At 62.0% G+C, this 27,571-nt stretch overlaps 2 protein-coding genes across 2 annotated transcripts in view; both read right to left on the bottom strand.

Moving 5' to 3' along the window:
* The window catches only part of FCN2 (ficolin 2), a 7,124-nt gene extending 3,401 nt beyond the window's left edge, over positions 1-3,723 (bottom strand). The window contains exons 1-3 of the mRNA XM_077774644.1: positions 3,592-3,723; positions 2,015-2,110; positions 123-176 (exon numbers count right to left, since the gene is read on the bottom strand). Coding sequence (XP_077630770.1) covers positions 123-176; positions 2,015-2,110; positions 3,592-3,688 — 247 coding nt within the window. The 5' untranslated portion in view covers positions 3,689-3,723. The remainder of the gene's footprint in view (positions 1-122; positions 177-2,014; positions 2,111-3,591) is intronic.
* Positions 3,724-14,964: 11,241 nt separating this feature from the next.
* COL5A1 (collagen type V alpha 1 chain) overlaps positions 14,965-27,571 on the bottom strand; it is a 130,513-nt gene continuing 117,906 nt past the window's right edge. The window contains exons 62-68 of the mRNA XM_077774622.1: positions 27,499-27,534; positions 27,068-27,121; positions 26,168-26,423; positions 25,229-25,341; positions 22,609-22,677; positions 19,569-19,802; positions 14,965-15,702 (exon numbers count right to left, since the gene is read on the bottom strand). Of these exons, the coding sequence (XP_077630748.1) occupies positions 15,556-15,702; positions 19,569-19,802; positions 22,609-22,677; positions 25,229-25,341; positions 26,168-26,423; positions 27,068-27,121; positions 27,499-27,534 (909 nt within the window). The 3' untranslated portion in view covers positions 14,965-15,555. The remainder of the gene's footprint in view (positions 15,703-19,568; positions 19,803-22,608; positions 22,678-25,228; positions 25,342-26,167; positions 26,424-27,067; positions 27,122-27,498; positions 27,535-27,571) is intronic.

Raw genomic sequence — 27,571 nt, 5'->3', positions numbered from 1 at the left:
CTCCCCGTCCCCCTGTCCCCATCTCCTCATCCCCCTGTCCCCTGTCCCCGTCCCCGTCTGTGTACCTCTCTCCTTTCTCTATGGACAGTCACCCCAGGGGTCTTCACTCTCTATCATGTTACCTTTGGGCCCCGGTGGCCCTGCCTTCCCAGGGGGTCCAGCCGGACCAGGAGCTCCTGCAAATTCCAAAGACACGTGCATCACGGGCAAAGGGCAGCCACAAAATTCCGCTTGAGATCTTTGCCCCAAGTAGGAAGGCCCACCCAGCCCCCATTATCCTCAGAACGGCTGCCTCGCGGTGACAGAGCAGCCACGGGCGTACGGGTGGGGGCCAGCCCGTCCCCCGGAGCCCGGGCCCCAGGGCCACCGCCGATTCCTGCCTGCGCAGACCCCCGTGTGCTGGGCCCAGGCCCAGGCCACCCCCCAGAGCCCACTGTCTAGGGGGGGCCTGGAACATGGGCCCGTCCTCCGAGACCCTGACACGCGTCCCCGGGACGCGGCGGCCTCTCCTGCGGTGAGGCCCTGCAGGGTGTGTCGGCTCGGCTGAGCCCCGCCCCTCGATGCCGTAGAGTTCGGGGGCGGCAAGACCCCCTCCATGTAGGATCTGACTCCATGTCCGGAGCGGAGCCATGTGGCCTCCCAGGACCTGGGGTCAATGCCAGGAGGCCCCCCGTGGGCCGGACCTAGAGCAGAGCCCTCCTCTCTCCTGAAGCCACTTCAGGTGGCTGGTGAGGGGCCCGGGAGGGGCAGCCCGGGCTCAGAGAAACAGCGGGACCACGAGCAACGGGCTCCCCAGCCCCCGGGTGGGGCCACGGCCTGGTGGGGTGGGGCCGGGCCAGCCTGGGGACAGAGTAAAGCTCCCGCTGCTGGAAGCCTGGTCCCTGGGAGGTGGGCCGCTTTGCTGCTTCTTCACCTCCATGCTGCCCCGATAGACACCCTGCCCTCCAGCCCATGGTGCTGAGCGGGCACTGCCCTCCCGTCCCCAGGGCTGACCGGGGCACCCACACGGTCCCTGAGCCTGGACACCTCTTAGAATGTGAGCCGGAGGGGCTCCCAGCTTCCCTGCCTCCAGAGCTGTGTCCCCACCAAGTGCCCTTCAGCATGCACCTAACCGCCCCAGCCTTGGGGCGCCCACCCCTCAGCAAGGCCCCAGATGGGCTGCTGGTGCGCCGATGCCTCTATGCAGGCTCGGGTTGACCCCACGCCAGGAGGGCCCCCACTCTGAGGGAGGGGCGCCCACACACGGCCTGCCCGCACATGCCGCCTTCACCTGTCCCACGTCCCGCCCGCCCTCCCCTTGCCTGGTGGACTCGGGGAGGGTGCTGGCCCCTGCGTGCCTCAGGTTCCTCATTTGAGGGAGACATAGAAGAATGTGGTGGCCTCGAGATCGGGGAGCTACGTGGGGGCCAGACCGCTCTCTTCCCGTGGCCTGGAGAGCCGGTCCTGGCTCCGGGACCAGGGAGCAGACATCCCGTAACAACAGTCAGGGGGGTGGGCGCCGACCCCCTCAGTGCAGGAGAAAATCGTGTAGAACTCCTGACCCCCAAAACGTAACTGCCAAGAGCCCACCGTTGAGTCTCACTGATCCCACAAACGGTTGCCTGACTCATCGCTGCCTGTTCTGGGCACGTACGCTGTGCTCTTACCGCATAGGGAGCCGCAGAAGAGAAAATGTCAGCACGACTCATAAGGAAGAGGAAATGTTCTCACAGCACCGGACTGACTGCATTTATCAAAAAATCCACATAGTAGCAGAGGTGCGTAGTTCAAACCCATGCGCTCAAGAGTCAACCGTACCCCAAACGTGAGCTCCTAAAACATTCGGAGACCAGATCCCTCGTACAGGAATGTCAGCGTCTGATGGACCTTCTGGTGGCGTCTGATCTGGTTCTGAGCAGGGCCGCGGCCAGAGCTCTGGCCAGAGATGTGTGGGGACCTGCCCACCCCAGGGTCTGAAAGGAGAAGGGCAGGGGCTCGGTGCCCCGCCCCCACCGCCCGATCCGGGTGCACGTACCTCTCTCTCCCTTGGGCCCCGCGTCCCCGGGCAGCCCCGGGCAGCCTCGGAGGATGGTCAGCTTGTCGGAGCCCTCCAGACCCAGCACCTTCACCTCTGCGGCAAAGACAATGTGCCAGGCAGGCTCCGCACCTGGGCTCAGAGGCCCCCCGATCCAAGGACCTGCCCGTGCGGTGACCTCGGGCCTGGGCAGACTGCTGGGGGCCACTGGAGGGTCTTCCCGCCTCTGGTGCAGACGTGGTCTGTCCCCCCACCCGCCCTGCCACGGGTGCTGGTCAGGGGGGAGGAGATGGCCTCGGAGCCTGCGTTGATCCGCGGGAGCACAGCCCCTCAGTGCTGTGTGTCCTTGGGCAAGGCATCAACCCCTCTGGGCTTCTGCCCTCGGGCCACCAAGAGGCTAGGAATAGGGTTGGGGGGAAGGAGGACACATTAGGCATCGCAAATGATTAAAATCTGAGTGGGACCCACGGCGTTTAGAATGATCTCCATAATCACTGGGGACTTCGAATACCTAATGACAATAGATGTTTATAAGACACTTGGGGAATTTGGGTCAATGTCGAAATGCCCCCCAGACCTTGGGCGTGCGATCCCACAATCCCGAGCTGGAGAGGGACTCGGAGCAACGGCTCGCAGAGCTGGGAGCAGAGACTCTGTACTGCGGGCAGCCAGGTGTGTGGATTCCAGAACCAAAGTATGCCCCCAAGCGGCTCCTCGGGGAGCACGGAAATCACCCGCTCCCGCAGGGCGGCCGCTGGCGGCCGTGTCACGGGGCGTCTCCGTCCTCGCCTTGTTGGTCAGAACAGGTGTAGGCTTCATTTTTAAATTTGCTTAATTTTTGCTCATTATAAAATAATACGTGGCAATTTTAGACAAATTAGAAAGCAAGACCTGATTAGGGAAGCAAATTGAGCGTCCTGCGACATTCTAGTGAAGGGCCACATGTGTTTCTGGCTTCGCTCGTTCCAGACCTTTCCCCAGGGTCACGCAGGGGCAATTGTCTTCCCTGCCCTGCCCTCCCGGCCTCGTGCAATAAAGGCAGCGGCTCCTGGGTCTCCTGTCCCGCCCGATGAAGAAGTGATCCTTCCACGGACGGGGGCTGGCGCACTCCCTCGCTGCTGGCCCGGAAAAGGTGACCTGGGGCCTGTGATGGTGTCTCCCTTTCGCTGTCACCTCAGCGACACAGTGGGGTTCACCTGTCCCCGGAGCCAGAAAGTCCCGCAGGCCCGGTGCCAGCGGCACAGACCCGACCTGGGCGGCACTCTCGCCCTCTGCCTTTCCCTTCGGCGCCCGCGTGACACCCGACGGTCACGCCTGCACGCAGACCCCGAGGCCCGGAGGGGAAGGAGCCCGGGGTTGGGGTCCAGACGGCACGTGCCCTCTGGTCAGGCTGCCCCTATGTCTCTGCCCGGCAGCCTCCTTGTCCGGAAAATGGTGCTGAAAACATGCGTAATAATGAAGGACCGTGGGCAGAGGGCTTAGCGCGGGTCAGACGCAGCCCGTGGGGTCGGTGAGCGGGGGCCGCCGGTTTCCAGACCTGATCAACGTCAGGCCTGCTCACCTGGCGTGCGACTCACCTGGACAAGTGTCGGCAGTCCAGGCCACAGCGCACAGGAGGGCGACGATGGCCAGGACGATGGGTCTCGCAGCCGTGGCGGCTCTGCCCCGCTCCATGGCTCCGGTCCGTGCCGCGCGAGGGGCCCCCTGGCTCTGAGGCCGCGGCCGCCCACCTTCACCTCCGGGTCTTTTTCTCACGCGGGTGACTACTTCCTCCTGAGGCTTGTGGCGCCAGTGGGAGGCGGGATAGCCGCGCGCCCTGCTGAGCAAGCATCCTGTTTAAGGGGCTCCACTTCCCCTTGGCCGGGACACTTCCCAGGAGAAACTGCACAGCCCTGGGTGGAGAAGGGCCAGCCTGCCCGTTTGTGTCTTTAGGGAAAGCCCCGGCCACCCTCTCTGACCCCGCAGCTGGTGGACGGAGGTCCCAGGCCGCAGGGTTTGGACAACCAATCATTTGCACCCAGTGGGCTGCAAGCCTAGGGTGGGCAGAAGGGGAGGGGAGGGGGGGGAGTGTCTGCTGTGGAGAGTCATGGCCAGGATGCAGGGAGGTGGCTGCTGACCAACCACAATGCGAAGGGGTGTGGGTGGCCAGGCCACAGGGATGTCACCAAGAGCACAGAGGAGAGGCCGTGGACCACACTGCAGCATCTTCAGGCTGGGGGACGTGAGGGAGGGGGAGGGGAGGGGAAGGGGAGGAGGAATCACATCAAATTGCGCCAGCCCCCTGCCCCCTGCCCTCGGGAGGGGCATCTCTGGGATACAGCCAGAAACCCAACCCCACCCACCAACAGCCCCTATCCGGGTGTTGCCCTGGAATCGTGACCCCCATCATTAGACAGTTATGATGCTTTAAGTTTCCTAAGTCAGCAATGGAACGAGAATTATTCACAAGCCCCTTAATGAGAGTCATCAAAATGTGCCTGTTACCTACGGAAGAAGGAAGAAGGCTTATACACCGAGCTTAAACACTTAGCCTAAGGAATCACTGGGCTTCGGAAGTCATCACTGTAACAAACTTACTGATAACATTTGAGTTTATTTTAAAGATAGTAACACACCGAGCCGTCGTCCCTGGGCAAGAACCAAACAGAGCCTCCTCGGAGCCTCCTCGCTGTGAGAGGCCACAGGGGAGTGAGTCCACACTGCAGGGCTCAGGCCCAGGAACGCTACTACGACTTCGAGGGCATCTCTTATTCTGGGTGGGGAAACTGAGGCACAGAGAAGGAAAGGAGGCTTGTTACGGGTATATCAGGATTAGAATCTGGCTCCCCGGAGTCCATGGAATGCTCACACCGCCCTCCGCCTCCCTTCTGTCCTCCTCCCTCTGTCCGGAACCCCCCGCCCCCGCCCCTGGCTCTAGGCTCAGGGCTCCATCTGTCCCTGCCCAACCGCACCTGCGCAGGAATCAGACATCCTCACCTGCCCGAGGGAGGCTCCCGGCTGCAGCAGAAAGACTACTCGGTGGTAACCCAACGATCCATTCAGGCACGAGGATCAAAACAGAAGTCCTGTCATGGCTTCCTTGCCTTGGCGCTCCCTGCTCCAGAACTTTCCAGAAGTTTCCAGAAGCCGGTCACTGTTGGTTCCTGTCAAGCATTTCCCAAGCTGGTGCACCAGGATGTGGCTCCCACTTGTGCTGGCCTCACAAGCAAGAGAGAGGAGGGATATTTAGTGAGCACCTACTAAGTGCCAGGCACCGCTCTGTGCCCCGTGACACAGTGGTGACAAAGTGCACAGGTCAGTACACTCTTGGGAAGGCAGCAAAGAGGCAGACAGACAAATACATAACAATGTGATATGATACAATTTTTAGGGTTTTTTTTTAAAACATGTATTCATTTTTGAGAGAGAGAGAGACAGAACATGAGTGGAAGAGGAGCAGAGAGAGAGGGAGACACAGAATCCGAAGCATCTCTAGGCTCTGAGCTGTCAGCACAGAGCCCGACGCGGGGCCTGAACCCACGAACAGTGAGATCATGACCTGAGCTGAAGTCAGAGGCTCAACGACTGAGGGGCCCCATAAATGTGATATAATTGGAGAAAGCAATGGGCACCCAGAAGGACACGCCCACAGCCTATCATTAATGGTTAATCAGGTGGAAACGGGTGACACCTGAAATCTCCATGGCTGCACACAGAGCAGCGATATCAGCCCCCTGCGAGTGCTCCGGCTGGGCGCCTCTCCTCCCGGAGGGGCTGGGGGACCCACGCCCCTCCCACAGCCATCTCTGCCACCTTCCATGTGGGGCCCCCATCCAGAGGGTCATGTTCATTCCAGACAAGCATGGAGGACCCTGCAGGGGCAGCTTGAGGCCTCCCCCTCGCCCCCTTCCCTGGGGGGGGCCAGTACTGTGCCCCGGCTGACCCCTGGGAAGGGTGAGGAAGGCTGCTGGGTTATGTGACAGGGGTGAGTAGGGTGGGGGGAGGGAAGCGGCCACCACTGAGCACACGGAACACGTCACCGAGACTACCCAGAGGGCATTTGCAAGGTCACTGCTTGCACAGTGATGCTTTTCCGCTCGCTCATGCTCGTGATCGTGCCCTTGGAGTGCATGATTTGGAGGCGGCCCATCCCCGGACCCTGCTTTTCCCGCGGCCCCCCCACCTTATGTTTAGCGCGACATTTGACCGGGGGCGGGGGGTGCTGTGCTCTGTCTACCCTCTGGGTCTTTAGTTGCTGTTCCTCCTTTGTCCTCGCTCGCCCAGCTTTCTTCAGGATGGCCTGCTTTTCTTGGTGTTTCATGCTCTCTCTGCCTCGGCTCTTTCGCTCTCTCTCTCCCTCCCTCCCCCCACCTCTCTCTCTCTCCCTCCCCCCACCTCTCTCTCCCTCCCTCTTTCTCTCCCTCCCTCTCTGTTCTGCATTCAGGGGTTGTGCAGGGATTCCCTGGGGCATCATAAATAACTGATCATGTTCCCCTGGGGCGTCTGTGATGCCAGGTCACAGATCACAGACGGACCATCCGCGATCCTTTTTCCTGCAGTTGTTACAGATTCTGCTGCTACGAACGTTATGAGCCCCACAATGCATTTCTGGTATTTTTCTCTTAAAAATTCAATGGGCTTTTAACAGCCTTTGGAAAAGAGGGGAAAAGTGTTTGGTACATATTTACCATCTCTGCTGCATTTCTGTTTGGTATCATTTCCCATCAGTCCCAAAGAACTTTCTTCTTCGTTTCAGGGAAGGTCAGTCTGCAAGCAGGAAATTCTCTCAGCTTTTGATGATTGGGAGAGTTGCCTTACTGCATTTTCATGTTTGAATTGTGGTTTTGCTAGAAGTGCATTCTAGGTGAAGACTTTCTGTCTCTCAGCATCTCGGACATCCTTCCGTGGCCCTCTGGCCTCTGTCACCGTGAGAAGCTCCTCTTGTTCTGGTCAGATACTACAATTTTTATTTATGATATTTACAGTTGTTTCATTTCTCAGAGTTTCCTGATCTCTTTTGAAATCCCTCATTTCTTCAGCCATTACGTCCATCTTATCTCATATATTATATAACATATATTTATTTTGAAGTCCATGCTTATAAGTGCTAACATCTGAGGCACTGGTCATTTGTTTCTATTGATTTTCATTTGTTCATTTGTTTCTATTGACTTTTTCGCTCTTGATCAGGGGTGACAGTTTCCTTCCTTTGTGTGTCTAGTAAACCTTGGTTCTGTGCGAGACATTGTGATATCACGTCACAGAGACTCTGGACCCCCTGCTTTTCCTCGGAAGAGAGTAGAGCTTTGTGCTGGCAGCTCTGGGACCAGGCTTGTTAAGGTGGCCCCTGTCCTTAATCCTAGGGCATAACTTCAGTCCTTTTACTCAACGGTTGGGTCTCCCGGGGTTTCGGTAGAAAGCCTGACATGCTTACCAGAGCCATCTAAATGACCGCACTTGAACTCCAGGAGCCTCTCGGCACTGGGAAGTTGGCCTCATGCACGTTCAGACCGGCAGTCAGCCAAGGACAAGGGAGGCTGGGACAAGCAGCTTTGGGGGCTTCCCCACATGGCTACCTCACTTTCAGGATTTTCCAGGTCACCCCCACTGCTCTGTAGCCCAGATCTCTGACTCCAAATCCTCGACCTGCTAAAACAGCCTCCTTCGGCTTGAGCAAAGCTCTCCTGAAATTACGGGGACCAGGGAGGGCCCTCGAGAGAAGGCTGGGGTATAGCACTTCTATCCCACATGGTTCCTTTCTCTATCGCTTACCCCACAGCCAGTTTCTGCTTTTTGTCACTTTGCTTTGCCTTCAAATAGTTGTATTTTCATAGAACTTATTGTTTCTGTGGGCAGAAGAGACCAGTGATCAGACACCAGGAGTCTGAAGGGTGAGGTTTCTAAGCTCTTTGTTCCAGGGAGCCACTCTGAAGAGGTGGTATCAGGGAAGAGACTTGAAAGCCGTGAGTCAGATACGCAGTATTTCAGGAGGGAGTCTTATAGAAGCGGGAAGAGGCTCGGTGGATCTGAGGGAGAGCAGGGAGGCAGGCATCAGAAGGAGGGAGGAGCTCATCCTAGGAAGCAGCACGGGAGGTGCCGACTGTGCATAACACTGGTATCCACTCTCGTACTGAGCGGGACAAACCTTCCAGTGACTCTGATGCAAGTTCAAGAGTAAGAACCATTGGCCTACATTTTCCAGCGAGTTCCAGGCCCTCACCTCCGACTCCGTAGGCTTTCCTTGAGCATGAAGAAGAACCCCCTCCTCACCCGTGATGAACCGGTCTTCCTTAACTCCAGATCGCTCCCATCACCTGGTCCCAGAAGCCGCAGGCACGGAGCCCGGATCCACATTCTCTGTGGCACCTATGAGCCTCGACGTGGGGTCCTGCTGCACAGCCCCCTCCACTCCCAAGTGACTGTCCGTGGAACCAAGGGCTGGGCCAAGCTGGGCTCTTACAAGCGTGGCCAGCCTCTGCCTCTAAGGAATGTGCACTATGGGTGATCGTGGCTAACACTCGCTTGCACAGTTGTTATGAGGTGCCAGAAACCCTTCTAAATGACTTCCATGCCCATCACGAGGGCCAGGTGGGCAAGACTCCAGGGAGCTGAGTCAGAGCCATGAGATCACGAGGCCCACCAGCCTGGGGGAGCACTCAGTGGGATGCATGCGTTTCCCATGAACTTGGGGGAGACAGCATGGCACCTGGTGTCCCATGGCTGGGGTGGGGGAGGAGCTTTGCCAGCCACCACCCAGCCAGTGGTGTATTAACCCCTCTGGGCACAGGAAGCCCCTGAGGCGTGGTCCAGCCTGGCATGGGGGGGGGGTTCCCCAGCTGAGGGTGGAAAAGCAGGATCACAGGAATCAGGCACAATCCATCATCTAGGTCTAGGCCACAGCCCCTCCTCCATGAAGCCTCTTGATGATGGGCCCTTGTGAGGAGCTCTGTCCTCTGAGCCTGGGGCCCCTATGGCAGCCTATGGCCGCCTCCCAGGCAGGGGAGCCCAGGAGACATGTAGTGAACTCCCGAGTCCCCTGTTTCCATGTGTATGTTGACCCCCCCAACCTCCACTGCGGGCCCCTGAAGGCAGGGGCTGTGTCTCCTCCATGTTCATGTCCCTGTGGCATTTGCACTCAGCCAGGGTGGGGACTGGATGCGAGTGAACCCCTCCCATGCTCCCTGAGCCCCCACCAGGCCGCCTTGGCCCCAGCTGTGGAAAATGGACCTCTTTCTGCCCAGCCACAATCCCTGTTTTCCTTTCTCCCCTTCTAGGGTACGCACTGCAAGGCCTCGGCTCCGGTATCCAGACTTCAGGTGCCAACGGCCCCCTGTGTGGACAGGTCCAAAGAGCCCTTTGGCAGAACACAGATATTGCAGAGGAAGGCACGAGGAATTCCAGCCACGCCCTCTGTACACCTCCAAGCTCTGCTCTCCTGTCCCAGGGAAGAACGCACCGCCGCTTGGCACACGCCAGCCCACTCTGAGCCACAGGCTTGGGCACGGACTTGAGCATCTCTGGGCGGTCCTCCGGGGCGCCAGCCCCGAGTCCAGTTTCTGCAGATGTACCTACGCTCATCATGAGCAGGATGCTCTTCTCTCTGTTTTCTCACTGCCTCCATCCCCAAGAGGTGCCTGATGCTTAGTGGTTGCTCAGTGATCAATGTTAGAGGCGTGGTGCTCTGCATCCTGAGACCAGTGGGCTAGCCCATCGTGAGGAGCACAGATATGCTTGGATGCTGGGCACCGGGGCTCAGGGTCCAGTACGGGCTCCTCATGCATGATCTCCTTTGACCCGACAGCCTAGTGGAGCACCGACTCTCTCTCTTTCATGGATGAGGAAACCAGGCAGCTGGTGTCTCACTTCTGACCTGCCCTACACATCAGGGCTAAGACACTTGTCTAAGGTCGCACAGCTGCTGAGGAGCTCATCCAGTCTTTGCCGACACACCTCACAAATGCTATAGTGGGAGGACCCCAAGCGGGCTCCAGGGGTTCCCCACCTCCTGGTATTTTCACTCTGGGTCATCTCTCTCCTCAAATGTGGGCTGCATAGAGGACTTGCTTCCAGCCAAGAGGATCTAGCAAAGTCATGGGCTGTCATTTCTGTGACTAGCTTATGAAAGATGGTGCTTCCATCCGGCCAGCAGACTTCTGCATGGGGGGGAGGGGTGTTGATGACATGGAGCCATGTTGGGGAAGCCCCCTTGCAAGGCCCCAAGAGCTGGGAAAGACCTGAGGCCCTCAGTCCAACGGCACTCAAGGGAATGAATCTTGCCAACGACATGATGACCTCAGCAGATCCCTCCCCGGTCAGGTCTCCTGATGAGACCTTGGCTGAGGCCAGCACTGCGCCTGCCATTTTGGGAGGCCCGGAGGTGAGGACCCGCGTAAGCTTGTGTGTCCAGATGTCTGACCACCAGAATGTGAGCTGGCACACATGGGCTGCTTTGAAGCTCTTAGATCAGGGGTGGTTTCTTGTGTAGTGAGAAATAATACGAATGTAGAAGTGGTTTCTTAGGCTGCCTCCAGCAACTGGAGTCTTCCAAACACACGACTGAGGCGATCTCCTTGTAGTGCTCCCTGGGTTTAAAATGAATTTGAGAAAATCCCAAAGGGCGAGCAAGATCCTCGCACCAGTGAACATGTCAGCTCCCAGCACACGCCCGGGAATTGGACTTCGCCCAAACCTATGTGATAAAACTTGTTGTTTTGGGGGGGGTGCGGGGGGGAAGCAGGATGTTTTGTGCATGTGGCTTTTGTTGAAGTATTTACTCCTGGGAGATTACTGGAAAGTGGTGTCTTCCCACCTGAGACACAAAAATAGACTCCGGCGACTGGAGGGGCTGGTGGGTATGACGCCGACTCGGGTCACCCAGTGTGTGGCAGGTGCGTCAGAAGGAGAGGGCCCCTGTCAGCTACGGTCCCGGTCACCCTTTTTTGGGGGAAATCCTTGGACTGTTCGCCTCTCTTCTGTTGAAATCGACCTCATGATAAAGTCTCACTTGTGAGATTTTTAGATCTGACTGGGTGATGACTTTGTAAGGCTCCAGATGGATTGTGTTAGGTTAGAAATATCTAAGTCTTTTGCAACAGCCACGTGTTTTATGTTTTATATTTTAAATCTATGATCTGTCATCTCTGTGACATACTCCTTTTATTTCACCCGAGTATACGAGCCGCACAGCACTTTATGCACAGACACCTCTGACCTCATGCAAGTGATTTCTTGGATCCCACCGGTTGGTTTTCAGCATTTGAATTCATTGCAGATATTGGNTCCCAAGCCCCTGCCAATCACAGAGCCTGCTCCCCCCCGCCCCCCCCACGGCCTTTGGTTTAGAAGGTCTCGGGCTTGGAGCACCTGGGTGGCACAGTTGGTTAAGCCTCTGACTTCGNAGGTCTTGGGCTTTGCTCGCTTCCACGCAGACTAGAAGGTCTTGGGCTGCACGTGGCGTGTGTAGCTCTGGGAGGCTGCGCCGGTGATTTCAATGGACAGGCAGCTTAGGGAACTGCCAGCGAGCAGACACCAGAGGGGACACCAGAATGATCCACGCTGTCTCCGCACACAGTAATGGCTGCCTTATGGGCAGGCTCCCTGCTCAGGGGCCGTAGCAGAGGCCCCTTCTCAGTGAGGATGAGCCTGAGACCCTCCCCTGCTTTCCTGCCCCAGGTCTGGGCCGTTTCCTCCCATAACCATGAGTGGTCCCCTCCCCCAGGGCCCAAAGCAGTTTGTGAAACCAACCTCCTGTCCCCTCAGCCCCTTCCCCATTTAGAGACACAGGCAGCCTGCCTTCGGCTCCAAGGGACCTCCAGTCACAGAGCAGCAGGGACACTCCCGAGTCACGTGGCTTACGGATGGGCAGACAGGGGCTCTCAGGGCTGGGGGTTGGCAGCATCTGGGCCCGGGCCCCGGAGCCAGCTGTCCTCACTCTACTTCTGGCCATGCCACAGCTGTCTCTGCGTGACGCCTCGGTCCAGAGCCGGCGTCCCCCTTGGGTCCCGTTCTGCTCGCTTCCTGCCTCTTGGCAAAGTCCTGCGGACCCCACGTTGGAAAGGCCCAGACCGCAGCCGTCCTCGGCGCGGCCCCCGCACACTCACCTCTCACCTGGGCGGCCACCAACACCGGCTCCGGCCTAACAAACACGAGTCCTGCCGCCTCACACGCGCTGTACACACGCACACACGCGCACACGCCACACACCACCCCCACCCCTGCACGGGCGCACGTTTTCTCCCTCACTTTATACCTTTTTTTTAATGCTTCTAAAAAAGTACACTTTCGTCCCTTATGCGTATTAGTTTTCCTGAGCACTTATCCCTGTCGGCAGGCTTCACGCTTGTGTCTGCTCACGGCTGTCTCCACTGGGACTTGAGCTCTGTGCAGACAGGACACCTCTGCTGTCCCCAGAGCCTGGCACACGGCACTCAGCCAAGATCATGTCACTGAATGAATGAATGAATGAATGAATGAATGCTGGTTTGTGGTAGAACCTCTTGGAGGTGAGAGGTGAAGGTGGGGCAAGGAACACGGACAGGGGAGCAGGCTCCCGGGGGAAGACCCTTACCAGAAGGAAAGGGCCGGGAGGCGCCACACTCCATAGACATCCATAGGCTCCCAGCCCTCCCGGTCCCTGCTGGGCAGGTGGCTTTGACCACCGGTGTCTCCACGCCCATCTACACAGGTGACCCACCTCCTGTCCACGTGGGGGGGGTCTGTCCTCGGCAGGGGGGCCAGGCTCAGCTCTTGGGGGCCAAGGGCCCTGGCAGATATGGAGGGACCCGTGTCCCGATGCCCGGAGCCCGGAGCCCAGCTCTGCAGCCACAGATGCCTCTTCCCAGGAAGTGCACACACACTCCGCACTCCCTCCCTCCCTCCCCCCCTTCCCCCTGCAGGGGCAGCAGTGCTGGAATAAGGGGACTAAGAACACTTTCCCAACAATGGGAAGCTCGAACAATTCCAGCTCAGGCAGCAGACAATGACCTGCTCTCTCCCATGTGGACAGATGTCACCCCTCCTGCAGCAGGGACATGGCTCTCCAGGAGCCCTGCCAGGATGGACAGCTACCACCCAGTCCCGTGAGTCCACGCGCGACCCATCCAGGGATCCCCGGAGGGACACTGAGCTGTGGACGCTCGAGCCCCCATGGCCCAGGCCACTGTCACTTCCACGAGAGCTCGTGTCACTCTCCCGAGACCGGAGTGAAGGCCGGGGCGCTCTCGACTCCCTTCTCCAGGGGGCCCCACCCAGGGGTGGCCGCCGTGGGTGCTTGGTGAGCTCCTGTGGACGAATCTCTGGGACTGACGGTGGGGGCCCGAGTCTGATCCCGGGGACGCCCGGTCGCGAGCATCACTGGCTCTGGGCTCAGGGTCGCGTCCCCACCTGCCGGCTCTCTCGCTTGAGCCTGGCCGAGGGGCAGGTGCTCTTGTTGGGCAGGTTTGGGTGAGGGAGGTGCACAGGGAGGCAGGGGCCCCAGGCGGGCCTCACTCCCGACCCCCGCTCTCCGTCACTGCCCTCCCCTCGCCCTCCCCACGGGCTCTGTCTGCACACCATTGAAGCTGAGTTCAGAGCCCTGCCTCAGAGGGGGAAGACAGGCCCCCCAGANTGCTGCAGACTGGAAGAGCCAGGTCAAAGCAGAAGCTCGCGGTCAGTGGCCGGGCGAGCCCCACGCCCCGCCCAACTCCAACAGGCTGAGAAGTGGGGTCCGGAGGAGCAGGTGGACAGCAGAGCAGGGAGGGAGCCCCGGGGACGTGTGCCANCGGGCCAGGGTGGGCAGGGGACAGCACCCAGCCTGTCACATCTCCTCCCGAGGGGGCTGAGCAGGGCCCGGGGGCCCCACCTGCTTCCCCCATCGCGGAAGGAAAGGGCATGGCCAGCTTTTCACAGTAAAGGGACAGACAGTCCTCGCTGGGCCATCAGGTCCTCCGCCTCCGGAAGGCAGCCCCTGGCCCTCGCTCGTGGAGAAGGAATGGAACCGAGATGGAGCCTCGCCAGCCCTGTGCTCCGCTGCGGCCGAGACCTGAGCCCGGGATGCTTGTGGATGGAAATCCAAATCGCTCTTGTGGGGAGAAGGCCCTGCGGCAGCCCTGCAGACACCCGCAGAGCCTGCGGCCTCCCCTGCCCGGGCACCGAGGCCCCGCCCGGGCCACCCAGCCGGGACACACACGTAGCTTTGATTCAGTTCTCGGCACAAACACAGAAATTAGCACCAAACGTTCAGCAACCAGATACAGCCTGCGATCGTCCCAGCACGGACAGTGCAGGGCAGCTTTTACTTGTGTGGGTGTGTTTTCAAGCCACGGAAGCACAGCCTGACAATGGAAGCGGGCCTCGCCGTGAGCCGCGGGCGCAGGAGCGCGTGGGCCCAGCGGGAAGGAAGGAGGCACACGTCTACCTTTACGTCCTTGGCAGGGACCCGCACCGTGGGGGCGATGACCGGGTCCACGGAAGGCGGGAGGGGGCGGCTCGGCCCCGCGCCCCCGCGTTGCCTTTCAAGGAGACCTTAGAACAGATAGCACCACAAAAGACAAGTGTAAAGTGAGCACCAATTATCACGTAAGGACCATCTACAGAGAGTGTGGGTTCCCTGCCCTGGACATACTCCCATTAGGCTCTGCGGGAAGAAGACTGGAGAAAGGAAGCAATTAAAATTAATTTATGCCTGCGTTTTAATCTAAGTGCATGAAGGAAAGGCAAAGCATACAGTTCTTCTGTTTTTTTCTTCTCCCTCTCCATTAAAAAAACCCTCCAGAGCTGATGAAAAAATTGTGTGAAGAGGGACGTGGCGCCCGCTGGCCAAACGGCCGTGTGTCCCCCGGGCAATCTTCCGCTCTATTGCACGTTCGAGGCCCGGGTGGGGCCAGGGGCACCTCGCTTCTCACCAGAATGGGACTGCCCACCCCCTGTCCCCACTCTCCGGTGGGGCTGAAGCTGGGTTCCCGTGCATGATTGAAAGTCAGGGACGCTGCACGTTTATGACAATACAATACAAATATTTACTTAAAACTCACAAAAACGAAAGCACCTTGAATCCATCGGAAAGGCACATGCGGAATGACATTTGGCCCATGAATGGATCGTGTAGTTGAAAACAGAGGCTTTGGCTGGGCGGGGACGACCTTGACAAGGCTTGCCTCAGAACATGTTTTGAAGGTCGGGGGAAATACACATCTTCAAGTTGAATTAAAAAAAAAAAAAAGTGATCTCCGAATACTGCGCCCCCTCCCCCGCCCCGGCCCAGTGACCCCTCCCTGCAGGCGACGGGTCGGCCAGCTCCGTGGCAAAAGTGTGGCCCCCGCCCATCCCTGTGGCATGTGGTGGCGACGGGAGGGGCCTGAGAAAGTGGGGGGCCCAGTGGTGGCGGGCCGTCTAGGTCATGTGACTCGGCTCCGGGGTAGGGGACTCAGCCCTTCCCCTTCGCTCTCTGTGGGTGTGGGGTCTGGCTGGGCACGGAGCCGCGCGGACGAGGTCGGGGGAGGGGCGAGGGGCCTTCACTGTCCAGGACGCCCGCAGACGGCGCGCTGAGGTCACGAGGTTGCTCTCGGGGGTCGGGCTCGCGGCTCCTAGCCCAGGAAGCAAGCCGGCCCCACTTCAAATCCAAATTTCTGGGACGCTTCACCGAAATCATTGAACATGATGTCCACGATGGGCACCTGCTCCACCTTGGGAGTGTCGATCTCCAGAACCGTCTTCTGATACCCTTTCTTCGTCTGGGGGCACAAGAGAGGCGCATGTCAGCGAGAGGGGGACGGGGCACCTCTCGGGGTCAGGCCTTACCCGCCACACCTGCTCTGGCTCCCCAGCTCCTGGGCACACGCACGACCCGCCGTAGAGGCGGCCGGTTTGTACCACATCCTCAGGCAGGTGGAGGGATGGAAGTTTCCAGACCAGGGTAGGCAGCGACAGCCCCCCTCCTGCCCCATGACAGTCCGTTTCATCCTGCCACAGTCCTGGACCCACACCCACCCCTGCCAGCGGGGACACCCCAAGGCGGTCCCTTCAGGACCAGCTACAGAAAACACAGCTTTACTAGAATACCCGGATCTGGGCTCCATGTTCAAGTTCAAAGTGCAGAATTCTAAAAACAGCGATCGCGGGCCCAACCTTGACAATGACGCCAATAAGTAAGAGGATTCCACGCCCACAAGTGCAAGAAGAAGGGGGAGAGCCCTATGCCCTTGCCTCCCCCCCGCCAGGCCAGCTCCCACGGCCGCCAGTCTGAGCTCTACATCTCTGGGCCTCCACCCTTGCCATCAGCCGCCGTGCGGTAAGGGGTCAGATCAGAGGGCTGCCTGGTCCTTGCTGGGCCACTGGGAGGCGGGGCTGCCATGGGCCCCACGCCTGTGGGTGGCCAGTGCCTTTCCACGCCGGCTGGGCAGTGCCACGGGAGGGCCAGCATCTGCCTCTCCTCCCTGCCCACGAGACGGCGGCGTTTGCTGAGCTGACAGGGTGATCTCTCCTGGATTTACGGGGCCCCATGGCTGCAATTATCAGAGCACTTAGAGAGGGCATGTTTGAGCAGGCCGTGAGCTTGCTGCCGCCGCCACCCCCTCATTCCTGAGGCATAAATAACTAGTACGCACTGGCGATGGCCCCCAAGGGAGCACAGAGCCTCGCGAACAACGGGATTCATGCAGCGCGGCTCCTCGGGCCCCCTGCCCGGGGATTTGTGTCTGTGCACAGGGCTGGGCCCCCTCGGTCAGGCCACACGGCTGCAGGAGGGGAACCCCAGTTTCTCTGGTCCCTTGGTACCCCATGAATCCAGCTGGCCTCCCTGGGCCAAGGGGGCTGGCCTCTATTCCACCAGCAGGTGTGCGTGGGGTCGAGGGGCCCTCTGAGCAGTCACGCGGTTGCACTGTTACTTTGCAAGTCGTGCTGAACATTTTGGGGGTTCAGGCTCGCGGGACACGACTCCCCAGGGGCATCCCGCCCGGCCCCACCTCCACGTTCCGCAAGCCCTGCCGTCCACCCAGATTCCAGCTCCGGCCTGCAGAGCCCATGCTCTCCACCAGCAGGGTTCTCTCCTGGGAGACATTATCTCTCCACCTTTTCAGAGATAGAATCTTTTCTTTCCAGAATCAAACTGAGCGGGAGCTGCCACTCACTCTGGCCCAGCATCCATCTGGATCTCCACAATCCTGGGTCCTGCCGCAGTAGCCAGAGATGCCACTTGACCCCTGACAATGCACCCCACCCCAAACCCCACATGCCCCAAAGACTCACCCGGCCCCAAAGGCTGGAGCCAGGCCTACTCTGTACAATGTGAGGGGCAGAAGCAGGAAGGAGAAGTGGAAATTATGGGCAAGAAGATTTTAGCTCTTCTAGGAATTGCACTGAGACTTCACAACCATGGCCGGGGCTGCCTCACGTGGTAGTGAGCTCCCTCTCCATGGAGGCATTCAAGGCGCAGCTTTCCCAGAAGTGGACTATGGTGAGAAGGGTGTGGGATAAGACTCTGTCTGTCATACCCTAAGGGCCCTGGGCAGGTCACTGGACCTCTGTCAGCCTCAGAATTTGCTTCTGCAAAATAAAGGGAAGACCCCACACAGTAGTCCTTCCTCAGAAGCCAGAGCCGTCCTAGCCGCATGTGGTGCATGGGGGCTACTCTTGACCCAGAGGACACGGCCAGACAAGGAAGACTTTGGCTCTGGGTTAAGAAGACGGGAGCTCGACCTTGCGCCGGGAGGCGGCAGAGCCAGGGGGGCGGGCTCTGGGTCGGACAGCATCGCAGAGAACTCCTGGCCCCAGGCCTTGCTGTTGCGACAAGTCAGGGAGGGAGCAGCTAGAAAAAGAGGCGCGGGGGCACCTGGGTCCCTCTGGGAACGATGGGGCCTGAGCTGGAGCAGGGGGCCGGGCGGCCGGCGCTCGAACCGTGGAGGGGCCTGGGCCCACGAGATGCGTTCCCAGCACCCCTGCAGGGACTGACTGCGCCCCTCCTCTGGAGAACGAGCCTGCTGCCCCAGCGGTCTGCTTCCCTTCCTGCCATGGAGGCCAGGGTGCTGTGAGCCAAATTCAAGCCCCTGCCGCCAAGGACTTCATGCTTCATGGGACTTCTGTCTCCCCTTCATGCCTGCACCTTTACTGCCTTAAGCCAGCGGGTCCCTGTCGTCAACAATAGTCACAGGAACTGAGGATTCTTCTGGGGCTCACGGGGGGCTGAACCCCACCCTGGGCTCTTTTTAGGCAAATTAGATGCGCTCCTGCCAGCCCGGGCCCCACCCTGGCAGCTACCGGGGACCTCCGCCCGCTCGCCTTCCTGCGGGGCCCAGCCTGCTCTGCACAGCCATGCGCACCACTCTGGTCAGGCCCGGATGGCGCCAGATGCCCTCAGCAGACGTTAGGGAAAACCGGCAAACCCTGGGCATCAGGACAGGAAGGGGATAAGCGTGCAGCTTGGGGTGGGGGTGGGGACTGCCTCACAGGCTAGAGCTTCAGCTTCTCACAGGCACATGGTGGCTGCTCAGGGCTCGGGGACGCCCTCCCTGGCCTGAGACACTCAGCGACCAGCTCTGACAAGTGCCTGGGCTGCTCCCATTCAAAAAGAAGCCGGGGGTGGGGGTGGGGGGCGCTGGCTGGAAGAGCTAGAAATCACAGATGGTTCGCTCCACCTGTAAACCTTCCAGAAGGGCCCTGTCGGGAGCTGGCCCCAGGGATGGCCGTGGGGTGACCCGCACAGCGCCTTCCAGAGAAGGGCATCACGCGCCTGCCTGGAGGGAGGCCCTGGGAAGGGCTGGCCCTGGACATGGGGCAGGTGAGGGNCCCTGTCCGGAGCTGGCCCCAGGGATGGCCGTGGGGTGACCCGCACAGCGCCTTCCAGCCACCTGTAAACCTTCCAGAAGGGCCCTGTCGGGAGCTGGCCCCAGGGATGGCCGTGGGGTGACCCGCACAGCGCCTTCCAGAGAAGGGCATCACGCGCCGGCCTGGAGGGAGGCCCTGGGAAGGGCTGGCCCTGGACATGGGGCGGGTGGTGGAGAGTGCAGCCCACGCCACCTGGCCCCGTGGNCGGACCCCCCCCCCTCCCCCAGGGCACGGCTGCACCTTAAACATCCCCCAGGACACGAGGCCATGGCTCAGACCTGCGGGCTGCCTGGGGATGACCCTCGGCTGGGCACCCAGGCTCGCTCTGGGTGGGGGTGCCGAGAAGGCAATGATTCCGGGGCCCAAAGAGTGAGCGCAACTCCAGCCCTGACGTGCCGTATGGCCCGAGCAAGCCCCCGTCAGGCCTGCAGGCAGAGCGGCCCTTTCCAGTGGGTGGCACAGGGCCCAGGCCGGACCCTGCCTCGCAGAGCGCCACCCAGAGCTCGGGAGCATGCCCAGTGCGCGTCCTGGCCGTTCCCAGGACAACCCTGGCCGAGGAGAGTCTCTAACTCCAAGCTCCTGGTCACACGTGGACAGGGCCATGGACCCGGCGCCCTGGCCTCAGCTTTCCGGGTCAGGCGCCCTCGCCGCGCCCTGCTCTCCCCACAGGCCGGCCCAGAGGCACCCGGTGACTGACTTCGTGGCCACTGAGGATGGGCGCCGGAAGCCTGGAGGTGACCCCCACCCCCTCCCCAGGGCCGCCGCGCGGGACACTCACGGCACAGCCGTCCACCAGGGCGCGGATGTAGGGGCTGTTGTCGTACGACATCTCCTCGTCGTTGGAGCCCAGGAAGCGCAGGGCCTTGTCGTAGCTGCCCGTGGCGGCGTCCTGCCAGGCGACCGACTGGTAGCAGTTATAGGTGATGTTCTGGTTGGCGGAGGCACTCAGCAGGCGCAGGAAGGTCATCTGGACCACACCCACGGGGTTGCCCTCGGCGTCCACGTAGGAGAGCTGGGGTGGGGGGAAGGGAGGGGGCGCTCAGCAGTGAGGGGACCCGGCCCAGCCTTCACGAGCTCTGTCCAGGTGCCGTCTCCTCCAGCCACGCCAAGGCCACTGCCCTGGAAACGTGCCCCGCCCCTGTTCCCACCCCCGGAGGCCGGAACGCACCGGCTCTCCAGGGAGCGCCCTGGAACAGAGCGAAACACACCTCATTTCTTTCAGGTGCCTGCACAGCCCTCCCATCCCTCCTGGCCTGGCTGGTCCCTCCTCCTCCAGGCCTCAGTTCATGTTCCTCCTCCTCTAGGAAGCCTGCCCAGGTTAGGTGCCTTTCCCCATCTTAGCCTAGCTCACTGTCTGTTTTCCCTTCTGGGCTGGGAAGGGCCTCTGCGCCAGCACCGGACCCCAGGTCATAGGCCCCTGTGCGGGGCCTGCAGCCCTCCCTGGACTGTGAGCACCCTGAGGGCAGAGACTCGGCACTTAGTCCTGTCGTTGTGTCTGGAGACCGGCCAGAGGAAGGCGCTCATGAGATTAGGATAATAAATGAGGACCATTTGCTGGGCACCGCTCAAGTACTAGGTAGGCCCTGGCCAGGGAGCTGTAAGAATAGAGAGAGCAGGGGGTCTCGGGGTAACGTGGGCCAGTGGGGAGCGAGGTGTGGGGTGCCTGGCCGGTAGCAAGAGGGGCCTGAGCCACGTGGCCGAGAGCCTGAGGGCTAGGGCGACCGGACGCCCTCCAGGAGGAGGGGAGCCACAGGTTGGCACTTGAGAAACACCATTCGTGCCTCTTCCGGGGCGCAGAATCTGGGGGAAAGCAGAGTGGGCCTTCCTGTGGTCGGGGCGGGGGGCTCAGGGCTGCCCAGGCTGAGGGGGGTGGTTGGGGGCACTCTGGGGACGTGACCCTCTCGAAAAGACTGTCTTAGACAGCAAGCCCCAGGCACAGCATCAGGGAATGACGACACGTCTATTCTCAGGAGCCCTCTCCGGCGTCACCGGCTCGTTACCCCAAATTGGGCTACCAGGCTCGGCAGGGTGCAGGGAGGGCCGGGGCGTATGGAGACGCGAGCCTCAGGTCCTGCGTCCTGGGCAGATTCCAGCTTTCTGGAAGCCGGATGCGGCCAGGGGACGTGAGCGCCGCCCCGAAGTCCCCGGCCGGGCATCGGGGTCGGAGGCCGGGGCTCCATCCCCACTGCCGCCGCACCGCTATTCCACTGCGGGCCCTCCCTCGCCCGCCCCAGAAGAGGCGGCTAAACACACGACGGGGGACGAGGTCCACGCCGCCCGCTCGCTTCTATCCGCGCATACGTAACCAGGAAGTGCGAGGGCCTGGCGGCCGGCCGCCACCAGCTTTGCACGCGGCGACCGGACACCTCGCGGTCGGACCCTGAGGAGGAAGGCTGAATACCAACCGGCAGTCGGGCCATCAGGTGCTCCTTCTGGGAGGAAGCTGGACTGACTGGGGAAGCAGGCGTGCACAGAGACAGGCCAGCCAGCAGTGCGGGACACAGAAGGACCCGAAGCCCCCCAGCTGAGCGGCCACGGGGCCGCAGAGCCCCGGAATCCCGCCGTGAGTCCCCACCTCCGCGTGGCAAAGGGGCCCCTCGGTGATACCGCCACAGGCTGGGTCCGGAACAGCCCGGGCTGGAGAAAGAGGCTATTTGTTTAGGAAGGGCCTGTATCTACGCCCTGTCCGCTAGGACAGCTCTAAGAGCCTTGGCGGGAAAACCCGGAGCACAAGCTGGGGTTTCCCTGGGCCCAACCTCGGTCTACGGTCTGTGAGATGGAGGTGGGAGGAGGGCTGNTGAGGGCGTGCAATACTGTTGGCTATGAAGTGCCGGAGGGTTTAAGAACGAGAGGCCTGAGGGGTGAGACAGGGCAAAGGCTGGCGGGAAGCCACCACCCTGTGAGTCCCTGGGGGACGTGGCCACTGCGGCCGCCTGCGAGGGCACGGTGCCAGCATGATGGCGGACGGCCAGGTGGGGAGTCACGCAGCTCCCACGGCACAGCTTCCGGGAGGGACAGGACCCTCTCCAAGCGCGCGTGGAGGGGGACAGCCAGATCTGGGGATGGGAAGGCAAGGCGCCAGGCTGGACGCCAGCTACGCGTCCACGTCCTGGGCCCTCAGCCCCTTTGCTTGCTAGAAAGAGGGCATGGGACCCCAGTATATTCCAGAAAGGGGCCTGGACCAAACCCCTGGGACAGTCAGAGAAACCTGCTGGCCTCGCGTAAAGGAGGCCTCCGTGCTGGGGACAGAACATCACGGGCTTCCTTCAAGGGATTCCAGTGTCTTCCCGTTTGTGGGACGGCTCCCTGAGACCGGCCCCCCGGGGGTTAAAGCAGGGCCTGGCCTAGTCATGTGGGATGCAGAGAAGCCCGGGACGGCCCCCGGCCCGGCAGCTGCAGGGGAGGGGCCTCAGGGGCCTGTGTCCTGGAGAGAACTCGGTGGCGCCTCCATCTGACCTGCCCTCTAGGAGTCAGCGGTATAAACCCTCCGGCTCCTGGTGTCTCGGGTCCCACCTGGCAGCGCCCGGCTGGCTGTGGCTCTGGGCGCCCTGAGCACCAACCTCCTGTCCTAGACCGACAGGAAAACCACCTGCTCCCAGGCCGAATGACCCCTCGTCGGGGCAGGCGGGCATGGGCGCCTCGGCGGAGTCTGGCTGGCGGGCATGGGCGCCTCGGCGGAGTCTGGCTGGCTGTCACGTGCCGTGGAGCAGCTCGGCTACGGGGGTGGGAGCAGGTGCGGCACACGGCGGCCGTTAGTGCCATGCAGAGCCACGAGCCAGGCTGTGCCGCGAGCAGGCAGCGCCCCGGCGGCCACTTACCAGGGACCCTCGCTTGTACTGACTATACCAGGTAGAAGGCTGCTCTTTGGGCCAGCGGGCCATTTTACTCTGTAAGATACGAAACGGACGCATTTGAGGGACAACCGCGCGCAAGTCAGAGGCGGCCTTACCAGTTTACCGCGCTTGAATTCACTGAACCAGGAACCCGGGTTTTCTTTGGGCCAAGAAGTGATCCTGGCCTAAACATCGAGCGGGGAGGCGGGGAGGGAGAGAAACAGAGAATGACAGCGTTACTTCCCCCACCGCGAGGAGCACCCCCCCCCGCACACGCCCTCCTCCCACCTCCCTGCGCCTCGCCCCACGTGGCCAAGGGGGCCCGCTCGCCCTGGGATGGCCCGGAGCCACGATGGGGGCAGGAGGAGAGCAGGGCCTCAGCCAGCGTCCTGCCCGCTTGTGCGCATCCAGCCCCCAGTGCCGGGCGGTGCCGCGGAGCCGGTGGGCGGGGGACACAACGCATTCCTGGGGGCCTAGATGGAGGCATCTGCTGACGGGCCGAGGGAAGGGCACTGGGCCACCCTGTCCTCTGATCCGCGGCTCTGCCTGGAGACGGGGTCGGCAGGGGTGCTGCCAGGGCGGCTGGGGTGAGCCGTGCGTGGATTTGATGCATGTGCTGTGTGTGTGCGTGTGTGTGTGTGTGCGCGCGCGCCACGGTGGGCGGTGCTGCCCCGAAGACGCAGCGTGCTGCTGACCCCAGTGGCAGAGGGTCCCCCACCTGGCGTGTGTTGCGTGTGAGGCCCGGGCGCCGCTCCCAAGGACGGCTAGTACAGAGCAGGCGGGCTCAGTGCTGCTGTGGGGCCGGCGAGTGAATGCATGCGCGTGAGCCCTCAGGGCCAGGGAGCCCGGTGGGCGGGCGCACAGGCCCCATGCCCCACAGGCCTGCCGCTCGGGACCCAGCCTGCTGTGCACAGTGTGGGGAGCGGAAGTCTGACTCCCTGTCCTGTCCCTCGGGCTTCCCCTCTGAGCTGGCCTCGTACCGGGGAGGGGAGGGGCCTCTGGGAGGAAGAGGAGCCCCCCTGCCCTCTCCTGTGCCTTTCCCAACAAGCACGTGGCCTCCTCCGGGAAGGGGACGGCAGGTGCAGATGCTGCGGCTCCTGCCTTCATCCCCGCCCTCCTGCTGCCTGATGGGGGGCGCGGCACAGGGTCCCGACTTGCATGAGGCTGAGTCCAAGGGAGAGCGCAGAGCAGTAGGGGCCACGCAGCCCCCCAGCCCGCTGTCCGCCCAGCTGCACCTCCAGCTCGGGTCCCGGGGGCACCCGCTAATTCTCCAGCAGCGAGGCCACTTGTCAGGGGCAGACAGCCACGAAAAGGATGAGAACCAGTGTCTTTTCCACAGACTTTCCTCCGGGGCCTCTGCCTAAGGGGAGGGTCCCGCGGCTTGCGTTTTCTTCCTGAACTTCAGGGCGTTTGTCGAGGGGCATACGGATTATCAGGGATTTCAAATCTCAGGCTGGGGAGAGTGCATATAAAATAGGGGCCCGCAGGGGCACCTGGGGGGCTCGGTCAGTGAAGCCTGACTTCAGCTCAGGTCATGATCTGTCTGTGGGTTCGAGCCCCGCGTCGGGCTCTGTGCTGACAGCTCAGAGCCTGGAGCCTGTTTCAGATTCTGTGTCTCCCTTTCTCTTTGACCCTCCCCTGCTCACGCTCTGTCTGTCTCTTTCTCTCAAAAATAAACAGTCAGTAAAAAAAAATTACAAAACAAAACAGGAGTCCCCAGATCGTGCCCGTCAGGGTGGAGCTCCTGGCCCTGGGAGCCGGGCCTTCTGTCCAGGGGCGCTGGCCCCCGGCTGCAGCAGGATTTAGAGATCAGGGGATCCCGCCCCTAGAGAACACAGCTGCTCTCTCCCAGGGGGTCTGCTTCTCGGCGCTGTGGCCGGTAAGGAGCTGCAGGCCCCAGGCTGCCAGACTCTCCTGCTTTGGAGCCCAAATCGTCTACACAGCAGGCCGCCTGAGGGGCGCCGTGGAGGTCTGCGCAGGCCCCAGGCAGAGGGCACCGTGCCACCGTCAGAGACCTTGTCCACCTTCCCCGGCCCGCACCAAGGTGGAAAGCAGCCCGCGTCCACCCTGCACACCTGTGAACACGCACACGCACACGCGTGCCAGCCACACGCCTGCCTCTGCATGCACACACACTCCCGGCACGGAGGTGACTGTCCACATAACCTCCACCCAATGCCCTGCACCGGCCGACTTCAGAGAAACGCGCCGCACTCGGGACGGACGGGAGCAGGTGCCAGAAGGAAGGGCACGCTAAGAACTGAGGCAGACGCCAGCCTCTAAAAGGTGTGTCTGGGTGACTTTGTACTGGCCCCCAAGTCCCCCCGTGGGCTTCAGGTTGGTCTGAGGTCAGAGCCACCGGGTCATTTCAGGGGCGTAGAGCAACCAGTGGTTGAAATCCCAACCCGGGGAGGGGTGGGGTGGGGGAGTGGGAAGTGGCTCGGCTCCGGCCCTCCCTTCGCCCTGCCGTGGCACCAGGCGGCGCCCACCCCGTCCCGGGGCTCTGCTCTGCTTTCCAGGGCAGAATCCTCCCCCGTGACACCAGCCAGAGCCGCCGGCAGGGCTGTGCGGTGACAGGTGGGCAGACGGGGAGGCGGGCACTTACCCCCTCGGACTTCTTGTCGGGGAAGACGCAGGTGGCACCTCCGGCCGTGAAGTTGCAGTAAACCTTGAAGGAGTCCCTGGAGCAGCCTTGGTTCGGATCCACCCAGTATTCACCTGGACGGCAGGTGGGGAGATGCTTGTGAGCCGCTCCCTGCCCGGTTCTGGAAGCAGCCGCACCCATGGCTCAGCCGTCAGAACCCACAGCCGCGCCCGCATGCCGCCGGCGTGGGCCTCCCCTGGGTTTGTCCGCCTGGACCCCGCCGTCCGTGCCGCGCACACACAGAGGCACGACAGACCCCCACCGCGGGCCCGGCTGGAGGGTGACGCCCAGGGCCCCCCTGCTCTGGTGAACGGGAGAGGGCGGCCGGGCCCCGCGGCGGGTGGACACACGGTCCAGATGGACTTGGAAATTCGCCCACTGGGGACCACAGAGGCCGGGGACCGAGCACCACCGCCAGCCTGGGAGAAGTGCTCACGCTCCCCGGCGGGGCTGCAGGCTGCGTGTGGCCTGGGACGGCGAGCAGGGGCGCGGTGCTGCGATTCTGCGAGCGTCCGGGTTTTGCAGGCTGCCTTCCCACGCGGCGCCCGGACCCTGACCCGGGGAGCGTGTCTATCGCCGACCCTCATGGCAGCCCTGACATCAGGAGCCGTGCCCAGCACCCAGCGCACCCTGTGCGCTGCTCAGACACACCCTCCGTCTCACGGCCGGGGGACCCGAGGCTCAGGGTAACAGCTTACACACGAGACGGCGGCTGAGATGCCACCAGGAGTGGGCTCCGTGCCACCTCAGAGCCCGGCCCTCCTTCCCCGGCCTCCCACACCCCGGTCGCATCCCGCGATGTCTCCATCAGGCCCAGGGGTGTGCACAGACGGACGGACGGACGCGGACGCTGCGGCTGTGCGGGCTGCCCCCCCGGCCCCCGGCCCACGGCCACCCTACCGTCCGGGAAGTCGGGGTGGCAGAGCTGGAGGTCCTTGCAGGTGCGCGCCGGGTTCTGCTGCGTGCCCAGGGGCCGCTTCATCTGCTCGATCTCCAGCTTCAGGGAGTTGAGTGAGCCGAAGATCTCCTCCATGCCGTCCGCATAGTCCACGTAGCTCTCGCCCGCCCCGTCGTCCAGCAGCTGGCTGGCGTCGATGTTCCGCCGGGTCCTGGACGCCTGGATCGGCAGGGGCTGGATGACCTCGCCGGGGGGACCCTGGGTGCAGAGAGGACCGGCTGGGTCTGGCGGGGGCAGGGCTGCGGCACGTGGGGCGGGGCTCCGCGTCCCGCCTGTGGACCCCCATCGGCCTCAGCGTGGTTTTGCTCTCTCTTTCCTGCTCCGGGGCATGGGCACCTCTCCCCGCTGCCAGGCCTCGCCCGCACAGGCGCCTCTCTCCTCCTGGCCTCAGCGGGTGCCCTGGCCTCGGCTGGACTCAACGTGACGGGCTCTGCCCTCCCCTCTGCAGCCTGGCCTGAGGCCGCATACGCTGGGGCCACGCTAGTGCCGGCGGAGCCCTCGCGGGGGCCGCGTGGGGGCCCCAGCCGAGGACGGACCAGGAATCGAGAGGCTGTGCTGCCAACACTGGGTGACGTGTGGGGCACGCCCCACAATCTGGCTCATCACAGCCCCCACCCGTCACCTGGGGGCTTCGTGTGGTGCCGCCCACTGTCACACGCACACACAGGTGCACGCACATGCACACACGCACTCTCTCTCTGCCCAACCAGGCCTCCCAGAGAGAGGCACCCGGACTCCGTCCACAAAGTCCTGGCAGCAAACGGCACCCACAGACGCCCCCAAGACTGCCTCTGTGTCAAGAGGGCCCCTGCCCTGCTGTCATGTGTTCAAGGGCGACTCACCGGCGGGCCGGGGGGTCCTGGGTGGCCAGCCTCACCCTTCGGGCCAGTGGGACCCTGGGAAAGAGGAAGGAGAAGCAGGATGCGACTTAACCCCACCTTGCACCCTGCCTTCATGGAGACGGCAAGGGACAAAGTCTAGTGCGTGCCGGGGGAGGACGGCAGGGACCCTTCTGTCCCCAGCCCCAGCTGTAAGGGTCTGACACCCCGAGATGTTAGCTCAGGGGCACCGCCCTGCCGAGCCGGGGAGCGACAGCCCAAACACCTCCGTCGGCAGCGACCCAGGCTGCGGACGTGCTCAGGACCGTCAACACGGGGGGAGAAGCATGAAGACCGAGCCACCAGGAGTCTGAGGGGGAAGGGCACCCATGGCTGTCACCCAGGGGGACGCACGCCCTTCCCCTGGGCAGAGGGGGCCCATTCACACCACTTACCGAGGAGCCCTTAGCACCTTTTGGCCCAGGAGGACCCTGCAGAGAGCGGGGGACAGAGCATAAGCGAGTGGGG

This window comes from Crocuta crocuta, unplaced genomic scaffold (genome assembly GCF_008692635.1).
Source record: "Crocuta crocuta isolate KB4526 unplaced genomic scaffold, BGI_CrCroc_1.0 scaffold458, whole genome shotgun sequence".
NCBI classification, from domain to species: domain Eukaryota; kingdom Metazoa; phylum Chordata; class Mammalia; order Carnivora; family Hyaenidae; genus Crocuta; species Crocuta crocuta.
Note: the sequence above shows the minus strand (reverse complement) of the source record. Positions and strands in the feature narration are given on the sequence as shown.